This window comes from Panthera tigris, chromosome A3 (assembly GCF_018350195.1).
Source record: "Panthera tigris isolate Pti1 chromosome A3, P.tigris_Pti1_mat1.1, whole genome shotgun sequence".
NCBI lineage: Eukaryota > Metazoa > Chordata > Mammalia > Carnivora > Felidae > Panthera > Panthera tigris.
Window position 1 is genome coordinate 527,749 of NC_056662.1, and position 15,032 is coordinate 542,780.

The 15,032-nt window shown below is 57.8% G+C and overlaps 1 protein-coding gene across 1 annotated transcript in view; it reads left to right on the top strand.

Annotated features, from left to right (window-relative positions):
• ZBTB46 (zinc finger and BTB domain containing 46) overlaps window positions 1-15,032 on the top strand; it is a 63,743-nt gene that overhangs the window by 33,180 nt on the left and 15,531 nt on the right. Inside the window, exon 3 of the mRNA XM_042979892.1 lies at window positions 4,981-5,265. Coding sequence (XP_042835826.1) covers window positions 4,981-5,265 — 285 coding nt within the window. The remainder of the gene's footprint in view (window positions 1-4,980; window positions 5,266-15,032) is intronic.

Below are 15,032 nucleotides of genomic sequence, written 5' to 3' on the forward strand. Positions count from 1 at the left end.
CGCTCCCCACTCACAACCGCATGGCTGTGCCTCGTGTCCCAGCCTCTTGTCTGGGAGAGCCACCTGCCAGCCACCTGGCACCTGGGCAGTAGCCAGGTTTTGCTGTTGTGAGTGAGACTCCCGCGAACACTTTCGGCAAAAGCCTGTTTTGTGGACGTATGTTTTCATTTCTCTCGAGCAAATACCTCGGAGTGCAGTGGCTGGGTCTCAGAGGACAGGTGACTTGAGCTTTATAAGAAGTTGCCAGACTTTTTCCTGAGCGTCCGCACCCCCCACATCCTCCATAGCTTGGCGTGTTGTCTTTTTTTCTTTTTTTCAGTTTATTTATTTTGAGAGAGAAAGCGCGAGAGAGCATGAGCAGGGGAGGGGCAGAGAGAGAGGGAGGGAGAGAGAATCCCAAGCAGGCTCTGTGCCGTCCACGCAGAGCCCGACGTGGGTCTTGAACTCACAAACCGTGAGATGGTGACCTGCTGAAACCAAGAGCCCATGCTTACCTGACTGAGCCCCCAGGCGCACCACGTGTTGTCTTTTTAATTGTAAGTGCCCTAGGCGGTGAGTTGGATGAGTTTTGACAACCTCGGACACCTCTGCCATCTGGATAGAGAACACTTTCACTGCCGGGAAGGACCCTCCTGCCCTTTCCACTCACCCCACCCCCCCAGACACGGACAGGACCCGCAGACCTCCCCCCGCCACAGCCGCCACCAAGGACCCCGGGGTGCTGCCCTCCCCGATCTTTGGCAGCCGGCAATCTGCCCGCGCGTCTGGGATTTCCGCTTGCCTGTGAGGTTTTTGCCGTTGCCATGGGTGTCAGGGGTCATCTTGTATTTCCAGAACTAGAATTGGTGTTCTGTTCTCCGGCTGTCACCCCCGTCCCGCTGGTGGACGTTGGGTCATCTGGGCGGTCTCGGGTGCGACGAGGAGGTTCCGGGGGCGCGCTGGGAGGCCACCGTGCGGACGTGCGTTGGGTCCTCGCGGGTGAGCTCCGGGGGCTGGCACTTGAGGCTCTCGCTGGCCTCGTGCGAGGTGCTCTCTGCCGTGCATCATCCTCGAGGCTGGAGGTCGTTCCTTGGTAAACTTGCAGCATTCTAGAGCGAGTGGCGTGGCTTCTCCTCCCTCCCTTGGCGGCTCCCTCGTGGGCCACGTGGTTGCTCTTGTCTCCCTGTTTATCAGTCACTCGCGTGGCTTTCGTTGCGAGGGTCCCACCAGGCTGGCTTGTGCCGTCAGGTTTGAGGCTTTGGCTGCGGGGAGCCCCGCTTGGACCTGCCCCCGACGCTCTGTCTGCTTTGCCCGAGTGTCTGCTGGAGTCTTGAGGGCCTTCCCGTCGCAGCTGAGCGTCCTTGCTGTGTTCCGGGCGCAAGGCCCTCACCAGGCGTGTGCTCTGCAGACGTTCCCCGTCTTTGTTTCATGTTTTCATTTAACGTTGTTTTGGAGGAGCACGCGTTTCACATTTTGACGAAGCCCGAATTGCGGACTTTTTTCTTTTACGGCGCGTAGTCCTTGGGTCCTATCGCAGAAATCTCTGCTGAGCCCTGTGTGCTTTTCCTGGAAGTTTGACAGATCTCGGTGTGACGCTCCGGTCTGTGGTTCGGATTGATTTTCGTACGTAGGTGCCTCGTTCCGATACTGTTTGCCAGAAGCTTGTCTTTTACCCCCTGAATTACCCTGCTGACAGAGTGAGGAGGTAAATTCTAGATGAAGTGCACACTTAATCTTTCTGAACTGGATTGTACCCTATTCGGGTGTGATTTGGGCTGTGACCAGCTGCTGAGGGGGGACGGTGCCCTGGCGGTGCTGGCTGTCCATCCCACTGGTGGTGTTGGCACAGGGCACACACTGGGTGCCCGTTTGGTGGGCGAGACAGGGCTGTGACATCTACACCAACACTGTCAAACGCACCTTGTGAGCATTTTTAGGAATTGTGAAGAGTGGAGGTTTGGGGAGACGTTCGAAAACGGGTGCTGGCTCTCGACCAGACCGTGCCCCCCAAGACGCCCTGGTTGTGAGGTCAGCGCCCCTCACCCTCCCGACCCTCCTGCCTCCACGACAGCCGTGTCCCCCCAGACTCTAGGCCTCGCGTGGCTGGAACCCACTCTTTCCTCTTCCGAATCTGCTCATACCCCACTTTGCAACTAACACTGCCTGATCTAGTTTGATCATTTAAACATTCTGCTTATTTTCATCATAATCTCTTTTCTGCTTTTTAGCTAAAGATTGTGATCTAAATTTTCAAGTATTAAGATGTATCATTTGTAGAAGAGAAAAAAAACACTGTATTTCCCTGTAGAATAAAACCTTTACATTTAACATGTAGCCCTTACAATTAAATGTTGGTATTTTTAATCCTGTTTGCTCCATTTATTAAAAAGAGGTCAGTGGGGTGCCTGGGTGGCCCAGTCAGCCGAGCATCCGACTTCGGCTCAGGTCATGATCTCGCGGTCCGTGGGTTCGGGCCCTGCATCGGGCTCTGTGCTGGCAGCTTGGAGCCTGGAGCCTGCTCTGGATTCTGTGTCTCCCTCACTCTCTGCCCCTCCCCCACTCATACTCTGTCTCAAAATAAACATAATAAAAAAAAAATTTTTTTAAGTTGCCCCAAAACTCAAGATGATGAAAACTATCACTTTTTATCAAAAAGATTCACCTTGTTGGGGCGCCTGGGTGGCTCAGTTAAGCACTGGACTCTTGATTTTGGCTCAGGTCATGATCTCACAGTCGTGAGATCCAGCCTGAGTCAGGCTCTGCACAGATAGGCTCTCTCTGCCCCTCCCCCCACTCACACATGTGTGCGCTCTCTCTCTCTCTCTCTCTCTCTCTCTCTCTCTCTCTCTCTCTCAAATAAACAAATTAAAAAAAAAACAAAACCACTCAGGGGCGCCAGGGTGACTTGGTTAAGCGTCTAACTTCAGCTCAGGTCATGATCTCGCAGTTTGTGGGTTCAAGCCCCGCGTCGGGCTCTGTGCTTACGGCTCAGAGCCTGGATCCTGCTTCGGATTCTGCATCTCCCTCTCTCTGTGCCCCTCCCCTGCTCAAGCTCTGTCTCAAAAATGAATAAACAGTAGAAAAAATAATAAAAGAGGTTGGCATCAGGAAGTTACCCTGCGCGTCTTTCTGTCGCTCATGCAGCTGGCGTGTGGTCACTTCTCTCTGCCACACACGTGTGACGTGTCTGCCGGGAGCCACGTGTCATGTTGACGCCGTGTCCTGGGGGCAGGGTCTTCCTGGAATCAGAGCTGTTGTCAGTGTTCTGTCCAGAGGCAGCATAGCTTGTGTGCCACCCACACGTGTGCGTGTGAGCGACTGCGTCTGTCTGTGCATTCGGGGGGGTGTGAGTGAGTGCGTGTGCACACAAGCGTGTGACGGTCCCAGATGAGGGAAGACCCTACGTTACTAACTTACAAGTGAATCTTGGGAACTCAGCCCGCTTTTCAGACTGAAGTTGGACGCTTGGTGTGCTCGCCAGCTTTTTCTAAACAACGTAGCCTGAGTCCAAGGTTCAGGCGGCCTCCGTCTCACGCTCCAGCCTCCTGGACGTGGCGTTTATTCCAGAACCTCCTTGCACAGATGAGCCGTAGCCCGGGGTGGGGGCGTCCTTGCCAGGCCCGGGATGTGCAGGGTGGGCCGTGTGAGGGGCGCAGAGGGCTGCTTGAACATCTGTCCTTGAGGTTCCTGGTGGAACTCACCGGGGCTCAGAAGGGTCAACGGCCCGCACGCACCGCCTTGGCTTTCCGGGCCTGCGACCGGGACAGCGTGTGTCAGTGCCTCGTGCCTTTCCGCGGCTGGGCAGTAGTCCCCCGTGAGGATGGGCCGTCTCGTCTGTCCGTCAGCCGCTGCTGGATGCGGGCCGTTTCCTCTTTCTGACTGTTGTGACCCATGTCACTGTGAGTGTGCACGTGGGTCCCCACTGCTCCGGGCACCGGCTCCTCCAAGGGGCGTCAGGCTCTCCCCCAGCGGCCGCTCCATGGGACGATCGCAGGGGAGAAGGCTCCGGTTCCCGCACGTCCTTCTCGGCCCTCGTCACCGTCTGACACTTGGGGTGCAGTGGCCTCGCGGTGTGGCTCGGGTGCGTTTCCCTGAGGACTGAGGGTGTCGGATGCTGCTCACCGGTCATTTCTGGATCTTCTTTGGAGGAGTACCTACTCAGGTCCTTTGCCCACTTCAGAATTGGGTTGTCTCTTTATTGAGTTGGAAGCGTCGGTAACTCTTCTGAACAGGATCTCGAGTCGGATCTGTGATCTGCAAACATTCTCACGGCTTGTCGTCTTTCTTCCTTTCCTTTTTTCAAAAGAAAATTTAAAGTTTATTGTGGGGGTGGGGGACGTGGGGGACGGAGAGTGTCGAGCAGACTCCGAGCGGCCAGCGCAGAGCCCGACACGGGACCTCGAGGTGATGATCTGAGCTGGAATCGAGTCAGACACTCAGCCGACTCAGCCCCCAGGTGCACCCCCTTTTTAAACTTCTGAGCGGACTCCACACCCGCCCTGCTGCTTGAACTCAGGACCCCGAGATCGAGTGTGGCTTGCTGCTCCGACGGAGCCATCCGGGAGCCCCATCTTCTCCCTTCTCCATAGCCTCCTCTGAGACGTCGGAGGTGTTAGTTTTGCCAGAGCCCGATGTGTCCGTCTGTCGCTGGCACTCGTGCTGTCGTATCCCGGAGCCCATCGCCAAAGCTGAGACCCTGGGGGTTTTCCGAGAGCCTGTGCTCGTGGCTCTTCGGTCCTGGACCCCTGCTCCGTGTCGCCTCTTCTCTGAGAGGACAGCCCCTGTCCCGTGTCCCCCACCGTGGTGAGTGGAGCTCCCGCCCGAGGCCGCGGCCTCGCCGCCGTCCCGGGGCAGGCGAGGGGCCTCCGCCAGCAGGACGGGGGTGGGCTTGGCAAAAGCAGCCGGGTGCTCAGCCCGCCACCCTGGCTTCTCCTAAACGTCCTGTTTCCGATTGGAGAGTCTTAAATGACCTGCGTGTCCTCTGTGTGTTTGCTCCCCCAGGCGCGGACCTGACTGTCGCCGAAGCCAGCAGCTCTGACAGCCGCGGGGAGAGGGCTGAGCTGTACGGCCACGTGGACGAGGGTCTCCTGGGAGGAGAGGCCAGCTACCTGGGCCCGCCCCTCACCCCCGAGAAGGACGAGGCACTGCAGCAGGCCGCCGCGGTGGCCAACCTGCGGGCGGCACTCATGAGTAAGAACAGCCTGCTGTCCCTCAAGGCGGACGTGCTCGGGGACGACAGCTCCCTGCTGCTGGAGTACCTGCCCAAGGGCACCCACTCTCTGTCCCGTAAGTGCGTGGCCGAGTGCAGAGGTGGTGCGGGAGGGGTGCGCACCGCGCGGCGGGGGGCGGGGGGAGGGGGTGGTGACCGCTCTGGCCTGGGGTCACGTGGGGGAGAAGGTGGTTGACGGGCGGTTGTCAGGGCAACAGCAAGTACTTGTTCGAAGGCTTCAGGCCGAAATCACTGAGCTGCTGGCATCTGAGCCAAAACCCACATCAGGCTTACAAGTGTGCCCTGGGCGCCCCCAGCGCGCCGTCTGCGAGGTGGGACCCGCAGGGGGCCTTCGTGCGAAGGGACAGACTCGGGCTCCCTCTGCTGGCCCTGGTCCCACCTCAGCGTGCCTGTCGTCCGCAGGGGAGAGATGTGCGCATATCCTTGCTTTGTCTCCGCTAGATGATGCTGGTCACACGTGGTCACACGTGAGCGTTTAAAGGCCTAGGGTGCCCACTCCGTAAATGTCTCCGGCCGAACTCCAGTTGTCCCGAAGCAAATGACAGACCAGCCGGAGAAGCAGCTAAAGGGGCAGCAGAGCCGTGGGCCCCCGGGCCGTCCTTCTCCCAACCAGACTCGAGGGCATTTGGCTTTTACATGTAACCGGCCATGAGCCACACACGCTCTGGGTGCCAGCCCGAGAGCGAGCCACACACGCTCCGAAGATCCATTCTGGGGGCGCTCGGGGACCGTGGTGGCCACCCAGTGCCCTGGAGGAGGCAGCCGCACTGTCTCTGGCCGTCCTGGGATTAGCGCACAGTGTGGTTAGTGCACCCCGTGGGCGCCGGAGGGGACAAGGCCCGGGGGGCTCCCCCCACAGCGGGAGGCGCTGAGTGTAGCGGGGGTGCAGGGGCCTGCGGTGCGAGCGTGCGGGGCACGAGAGACGGTCTGCATCGGTGGACGCAGCGGTCTCCCGAGCGCCACTGCAGGAAGTAGGTCCATCGTCTGTGTTCGGGGTTTGGGAAGGGCAAACTGTTTTCATGTTCAATGTAAAAAAACAGTATTTTTACAACTCTGTTTTCGTGAGCGCTGAAATTTCCTAAGATTTTGTGTCGGAGTGATGAAAATCGCTATGGCTAATAAAGACTAAAAGTGGGAACGACGTTTCTGTTCACTTTATTTCCCTGGACTTACGGAGCCGTTGCCATATTCTGAGCAGGCTGGATGCCGTGGTCGGTTCACGGGACTTCGCTGTGAAGTCAGACCCAAAGCCGAGTACCTCGCTGACGGGCCGCCTGGCTTTGGGCACGCTCTGACAGGCACGTTGAGGCTCATTTCCCCAGCTGAGAACCGCATCACACGGTCGTTGTGACTTTAAAACGCAGTGGTGTCTGTGGACCCTCAGCTGTGTGAGCAGAGAGTGGCTGACGTGCTCCCACACGTCGGTCCTGCCCCGTCTCGCGTCAGACCTTATGCTGCGGGCAGAGGCTCCGGGGCCGGACGATCCCAGGACACTTGACGGGTGCTGGGGGCGCCCGGCTGGGGGTCGGCGGGACAGGTTTTGTGGATCTCGTGGAAGGAGAGCAGGGGGATGCTCCGGGGAATGGGTGGCTGTGTGGGGAGGTGGGGGCACGCTCGTTCTGTACCCCTCACACGCTCCTCACGCACGCGTGCGCACCGTGCGTCCCAGACCGTGGGCAGCCCGACCGGTGCCGCCAAGGGTGACTTTGGGACAAGGGGTGGTCGTCGGTGCTTTTCACGGTCACCCCGTCTGCCAGGCTTTGCCTCCAGCGTGGCCTTGTCCAAAAGGCCTTTGGTGCATCTGTGCTGGGAGCCACCCTGGGCCAGGCAGTGGGCCTCGCGCCAGGGGGGCTGGCCCCCCACTCCTGGGGGTCCCGTGTGGGCCCGGGCCCTCCCGCGGCAGCCCTCCCATCTCGTGGGTGGACGTGTCTCCTCAGACCTGCCTCGTCCCGAGTGGTCACCACACGCCGTGTTAATGCGTGGCGATGCCGGGCGCGTGTGTGACTGTCAGAGGCGTCACACGTTGGAGGGAGCGGAGAGCCCGGCAGTGGGACCCCCTACCGTTTATTAGTACATCTGTGACAAGTTCCAGGCGAAGTCTCTCAGTGGGTTTTGCTGTTCTGTTATTTCTGTTATGTTTTAATCTCCTTGCTTCTCCTATTCTTTTTTTTTTTTTTTTAATTTTTTTTTAATGTTTATTTATTTTTGAGACAGAGAGAGACAGAGCATGAACGGGGGAGGGGCAGAGAGAGAGAGGGAGACACAGAATGGGAAGCAGGCTCCAGGCTCTGAGCCATCAGCCCAGAGAGCCCAACGCGGGGCTCGAACTCACGGACCGCGAGATCGTGACCTGAGCTGAAGTCAGACGCTTAACCGACTGAGCCACCCAGGCGCCCTGCTTCTCCTATTCTAAATCCCCCATTTTTCTCGTACGAACCTACCAGAGGCAGAGGGGCCAGAGAACAGGGTGCAAAAATGGGTTATTTTAAAACGTTGTTTTCTGACATCCCAAGTAAAGTCTGCGACCGGGTATTTGTGACATCGAGGAATGAAAATACCCAGGTAAAAACCTTGTTTCCCAAAACGTCATGGTTGGCCGCCGGCCCCTGCCCCGCCCCCCACCGCCCCGTCCCTGGCAGGTGGCTTCGAGGAATCGGACGCACGGAGGCCGAGCCGCCGTCCGGGGTTAGGAGGGCTTGTGGCAACCTGTCCAGCACCCCCTTTCCAGGTGTTTGTCCCCGCGAGCGTGTCAGTGTCGGTGTGTGGCCTGGGCCACTGCTGCACGTTTCCCGCCCCGAGAAGGGGCCGAAGCGACTCCTCTGTGCTGTCTGCTCGGCGGTGCCCGGTTGACTGGCACGGTCTCTCCGGGCGCCCGTGGCCAGGGGTCGGGCTCAGAACCCCGTGCCGGTCACCCTCCACGACCACTGCTGGTTCCTAGATGCGTCCTCATGGGCGGGAGCGATTGTTCCGTTCGGCGGAACGCGGCCTAGCAGGGCCTGGCTCCGGCGACTTGGTCCCGCGCCTCCCTCCTCACCCCCCAGCGCCGGCTCAGCCTGGAGACGTGTTCCCGGAGCCCCAGGCACCAGCCGGCAGCTGACGTCTCCAGCCCGGTGGGCAAGCGGTGCGTGTGCCCGAGCCTTCGACGGCACCTCCGAGGAGGTGTGCTGATAGCAAAGCTCTGGGGTGAAACGCCCGGGCTCCACCAGCCCAGGGGCCACCCCTCAGCTCGGGCGGGCGCAGGGGCCTCTGTTTCCTCCTCGGGTGGCTCAGAAGGGCAGGGGCCGGGGCTGCGGCACGAGGCGTCCCCAGATCCTGGTCTGGCGTGAGAGGCGGGCAGTGCCAGAAGGCCAGGCCGCGGTAGCTCCAGCCTCCCTGGGTGGGTTGTTGACGATGCACGTGTTGTTACATGATTTCTGGGGCGCCCCAAATGGGTCCACGTCCCAGCAGACGTGGGCCCGTAGCCGGAGAAGCGAGAGGACGGTGTGGTGCTAGGCTCGAGCGGCTGTGCGGGGTGGGGTCCTGCCCCTGCTCGCCGGGCCTTCTGGAGGCGGGACGTGCTAGGGCACAAGGCCTGGCCGTGGCGGTTCGGCGACAGAAAGGGAAACAGTTGCAGGTGTGTAAATCAAGGGGCCTGCCACACGTGCAGGCAGGGCACCAGTGGTAACCAGCAGCCAGCATTCACGGTTCCCCCTGGGCAGTCTGGAACCTTCTAGGGGAGGTTGAACGGGTCTAATCGCATTGGCTTGGCTGTTAGGGTTTTCGGACAGTTTCATTTCTAGATCAACGGTCTAACTGATTAAAGGACCTGTTCGTGTTGATTTGGCGTAACTTGGGTCTTCTGCTCTTCCCGAGTTCCAGGGGTAGGCCAGCACCGCACCTGCTCACGGTCCTGCTTCACTGAGTAGAGACTGAGAAGCATGGGCTGTGTCCCCAGACTCGGCCCTGCTGCGTTTGTGAGCGTGCGCTGGTCTGAGAGGGACCTTGACGCGGGCGTCGCCTTCCTGGGCCTTGAAAACTGCCACGGGACCGAGCTGCTGGAGCGGCCCGCCGCGGTCCGGGAGGGTGGGCGCCTCGTAAAGCCACCACGTCCCCCCAGCAGCTGAGAAGGCCCTGCTGTTGTTGGTGTTCGGTCGGTAGATACCACGTGTGAGGGACGAGCTGAGGGTTCCCCCCGGTGCTTACGGGCGGGCGCTGTCGTGTCTGGGCGCAACACGTGCCACGTTCCCTCCAGCTCTTCACGGGGAGGGAAGCCTCAAAAGAGCGCGGCGTGGCCGCGAGCGGGGGCTTCTGCGTGGGCCCCGGAGCCGCCGGGCTGTGCCCGTCCCTGCCCGACCCAGGCCGGCCCCGACGTCCGGGAGCACTTTGTGGGGAACAGCGGAACCGTTTTCTGTTCTGACTGTGGTTAAAGATTATTTCCTATCATGCGTAAAAAAATGAATCAAGGACCTTTTCTTGATTCTGGATTGACCCTGGAATTCTAAGCGACTTCTTGCAAAGAGGCACTGGATGATGTCACCGCACTTGTCGAGAAACACCCTGCTCGACACACCTTGAAGTACCTCGCGGAAGATCGTTTCTCGAGGCCACAGGTGCGCGTGTGCTTGTGTTTGCACAACGTGTCCTCACTTTCTGTGCTGGAACCCTCTGTTGTAATCATTTTGCTTCTGGGAGAGAGACCCGGAACGCAGACAAGTCGCACGCGGAGACCCCGGCTGTTTGGGGGTGGTGAGCTGATAAAAATACCCAAACACCGGCCCCCGGCGAGACCCAGGCTTCGTGCGTAGCAGTGCTCTGCTCGCGGCATCAGGATCAAGGACAGCGCTCCCGGAACTCTCCCAAACAAGCCACCAGCAGGTGTCCGTTCACGTGGGTGAGACTCGTTTCCTGTGTTCCCAGGGCCTGGCACCAGCCCCAGTCACTCTTGGGGGGATGCTCATCGCAGAGCAGAGGCCCCTCCCTCTGGCCCCTCCACCCTCCACTCAGAGCCCGGGATGCCTGCTCTGGTGAATGGCCAGACCCAGCCCAGGACAGCACCACCCCCCCAAGCCCAGGTAAGACGTGAGAGCGGCCGCCACGTCCCGAGCGTCCCGGATCAGCCGCCGTCCAGCAGGCTCGGGTGCGTCCCCGGCATGTCTGTGGTCGTACCAGGCTCACGATGAGCGTCGGAGCAGAAGCTGCTGTACCAGATAGACGTCTCTGGTGCTCAGCTCGGCCCAGTGAGAGGAACCTCACTTTAGGTTGACAAAGTTACGGGCTTTGGCGGTAGTTACCGTTACGCTCTCACAGCCTGACGTAAGGTTAAGTCGGTCACGTATATGTGTCCGTACGTTTTACTGAGGCACGGTTGACACGCTGTTGCGTTGTTTTCGGCGTGCGGCACCCTGACTGCACACCTCTGCGCCCGCTCCCCGCAGGGCGCCTGCCGTCTGTCGGCAGGTGCCAGCGACTGTGTTCCCTCTGCCGTACATCTCGTTTTCCATGTGCGTGTAATATAGACATGTACTTAAGTAAATTTAAATAAAAGTGCATTTTTTAAAGTTGATTTCCATTTATTTTGAGAAAGATACGGAGAGCAGGCGGGGGAGGGGCAGAGAGAGAAGGAGACAGAATCCCAAACAGGGCGTGGGGCTCGAACTCAGGAACCGTGAGATCATGACCCAAGCTGAAATCAACAGTTGGGATGGTTAACCGACTGAGCCGCCCCGGTGCCCCTGAACGTACGTTTTTATATTTAAGTCAAGAGATTTCTCTAAGGAATTTCCCCCTGATGCGAAGACATTTGATTCGTCAGCTGCGGGTTAAAAATGGCTGTGCTGGTGGCCGCACGTTTGTGACCGTCATGGACCCTGGGTCCTCAGGAATGTCACGGACAGTGAGCTCTCCTTCCTGTTCCTTGGGTCCGAGGGGTTGTTTATAAAAGAAAGGTCTGCCAGGGTTGCTTGTCTCCCTGAAGGAAAATAAGTCTTTAAGAAGAGCTTACTCACATATTTTGGATTCTGAAATTAATTGATTTCCTATGCGGTCTTTTCCAACAGGACGGTTTTGGTGGGAGATAGATTGTATTCTGTGCATGGATCTTCCCTGAGTGTCTGTTCACTGAGAATCAGTTGTAGCCTCCCTTCCCACATGTGGGACAGCTTGTCCTCATGGTGACAGGGCAGGGACCATGGCAGGGACCTGATAAGAGGTGGCATCGTCACGTCCCGACCGCCTGTAACTTCTCTGTGTCTTGTTCTGGATCGATGCCCCTTGTTAGCTGGAGCCCTGGGCTCCACGGGAGGCCTGCCCTGGAGTTGGCCCCCGCTGGCCCTTGGGAGGGTCTGTGGGGGCCAGGGGCCCCCCAGGATGTCTGGGGCCTTCTTCCAGCATGCCGTGCGGCCAGCACTCCCGCCCCCCCCCCCCCGCAACCTGACGGGTGCCCAGAGCTCCGACAGCCTGACTGTGAAGTCAGCAAAGGAGCCGTGAGGGAGGCGCCCGTGGAAACAGAGGGCTCTGCTGACAGCCTCGAGGCTGGAGAGGCCTCACCAGGCACCTTTGCTCTGGAGCAGACGCTCCCACCCGCCTCTGCCTCAGCCAGGCCTGGCATTCAGGTTTGGTGGCCACTGGGTGACGGCAGAACCACACAGGACGGGGACAGCTGTGGAGGCTGCACTAGGCATCCGTGTGAGCCTTTGAAGCTGTCACTTCTTGGGGTGCCTGGGTGGCTCAGTCAGTTGAGCGTCCGACTCTTGATTTCGGCCCAGATCATCATCTCCTGGTTCGTGGGTTCGAGCCCTGCTTCGGGCTCTGCTGTGACAGCCTGCAGCCTGCGTGGGATTTTCCCTCTCTCTCTCTCTCTCTCTCTCTCTCTCCCTCTCCCCCCCTCCCCCTCCCTCTCTCTCTGCCCCTCCCCCACTGGCTATTTCTCTCGAAATAAAAAATAAATGAAAACAAAGCTGTTACTACACGGCAGCCAGGTGCAGAAGGCCTTCCAGTGCCCTGCTGGTGGGCAGGTGGGCGGGGCTCCTCTGGGCGACAGGGCTGGGGTTCACCCGGATGTTGTAGGGTTTGCCGTCTGCGGGGGCAGAGAAGTATGCCGCCGTCCCTGCAGCAAGGAACCTGATAGCTCTGACCCCACTGCTGTCTGGAAAAATCCGAGGACAGGGCCTCCGCACGACGCTCTTGATGTGTGTGTCTCACGACGTCTCTCTCCAGGTGTGAAGGAGAGTTACCGAAACTGCTTCCTTTCAGAAAGAATGCCTTGTGTTTGCTTGCCCGCCTCTGTTGGACGTGTTGGGCCGCACCTCTGCTCACTGGCACGGAGCAGGTGGCTGGGGATGTGGCGGGCTGCCCGGGGCCCGGAGGCTCACTTTCGCCGGCAGGGCAGCGGGTGCTTTCCCAGGAGGGAAGCGGGCGGCCCCAGTCCGGGCTGCGGAGTGAGCGGAGGCGGAAGTGGCTTGGCTTCTGAGAGGGCGGGGCTTCCCCGTCGCTCTGCCAGGCGGCCCCCACCCTCCCGGGCCCAGCCCCGGCCGCGCTGCGGCTGGCCTGGCCCGGCGGTCCCCGCCGAAATGTGGACACTGGCAAAAGAGCCTGTGTGGCTGTCTGGGTTCTGAGTTCACCAGGTGGGGACACAGGGGTCCGGTGGCTGCTTTTCCCTTTATTTGCTCACTTGGAGGACTTTTCCCCGGGGTGGATGGAGTGTGGACAGCTGCACTGGGGACCGTCTGTCTGTGCTGTTGTGCTGAAAGGCTGTGGTTAAAATTTTAAAACGGTTGTGGCTCCCGGCTGGCTCAGTCGGTGGAGCACACAAGTCTTGATGTCGGGACTGTGAGTTCGAGCCCCACGCTGGGTGTGGAGATGACTTAAAAATTGTAAAACAGTTAACACGTTTCAGACAGGTACCATCCTCTTAGATGGTGCCTAAGAGAAATAGGTTTGTAAGAAGAAAGAAATAGGTTTGTGGTCGATGGTCCAGTGATAAGAGGCGCAAGAAACATTTTTAGAATAGATAGCTGTCTGATTGGGTTCTTATATTTACCATTATTTCCCTTAAAACTGTACAGCCACGTAATATGGAATTTTCAACAGGTGCATTTAGATATCCATTGCTCGTATTTTGTTGAATTTCTCATCGAAATACTGTGGCTCATGGATTGATCTCAAAGAGTTTTTTAAAAACTTATCAATATGTAACATCAATGTCTCTTGAACACAGAATTTCAGTAATAAACAGTTGGCTCTTGTTTAGGTATATTTACTGCCACATAACCCGCTCCACATCTGTATTCGCTTCGGGCCTCTTGGTGTATTTGCCGTGTTCACGTGCTGGGGAATGACAGATGCCACAGACGTGGCTGTCAGTCCCATGTCGCAGGGGCTCACGTGTGCATGCGTGTATAGAATTGAAGTCTTCTACTCACTTGGGGATATTAAATTACTAATTTAGATTGCATTTAAAATATATCATCCAGGGGCGCCTAGCTGGCCGAGTCGCTGAGCGGGTGACACTTGATCTTGGGGTTGTGAGTTCGAGTCCCACGTTGGGTATAGAGTTTACCTAAAAAATCAGAAAGACCCCAAAATCCAGACACAATATATAATCTAGTCTTGGTTATTGCTGGTTTTGCACTTGTGTATATAACTCCAGCGCTGGGGAAAAGGCATTGCTCTATTTTAAGGAAAACTCTCTGATCTTGTAGTTTCAGCCATGACTGGCTTGTATTGGGCTTACTCTCCAGGCAAAAACCATTTGAAAATCCGGCGAACACACACACACACACACACACACACACACACACCCCCTGGAGACTGGCCAGCTCAGGTGGCACATATGGGGCTGTGCTCCTAGAGAGTCGAAGAGCACACAGGACGAGCTGTGTTTTCACCTCGAGGTTTTGCTGGTGGATTTCCCAACCGGGGGGACAGGAAGCAGGCCAAGCACAGAGCAGCAGTGTGCTTGCTATGCAAGAACACGGAGGGTGTCCTTCGGGGCACCCAGAGTGGCTGGGACTGGAGGAGCAAATCTCAAAAAGCAAGAACCCGCAGAGGAGGAGCCCCCAGTTCTGCACACGAGCCCTTTAAACTCGTGAGCCGTGCACAGAGCAGAGATCTCCACGGTTGTGCGGCTCTGGGACACGGGGGGGGGGGGGGGGAGGGGAGGGCAGTTCAGGCCCAGGGAGGGAGGCAAGGAGACACCCTGGGCTTTCAGCAGAGACCCCGGAGGGGCCACACTTTGAATGTGAGAGTCACTCCCTCAGAGTAAGACCAAAACCAAATGAGACCAAATTTAGCCCCAACAAGAGCTAAGGCAAAGCTCCACAGGGGAGGGTGATCGTCCCGAATCTATCTGCTCAACAGAAGTCATAACAACATGCAATAAAACCTTAACTGACCCCACGGGTAGCGTCCCCGCTGTCTCATCAGCCATGCCTGGTGTCTAGGAAGAGGTGACAGAGCCACATGACCGAATCCCTCCAGGGAAGGCGGGCACACAGCACATTCACCTGGCAGGGACATGAAGACCCACTACTGACATATTCAAGGAACATTCTGGAAATGAAAGTATAATATCTGAAATTAGGGATTCACTACATGGTTTAATAGCAGTCTGCATACAGCGTAAGGTAGGGTTAGTGAACTAGGAAGCTCATAGGAAAAAAACCCAAGAATGGAATAAAAGCAAAGAGGCACCGGAAACACAGTGAAAATGCTGAATGCATGAATAACTAGAATTCCAGAAGGAGATAGGAGGACGTGGGACAGAAGTTCGGTTTCCCAAAGCTGATGAAAGACGTCAACCTACAGATTTCAGAAGCTCAGGAACCCCAGAGCAGAATGAATTCCA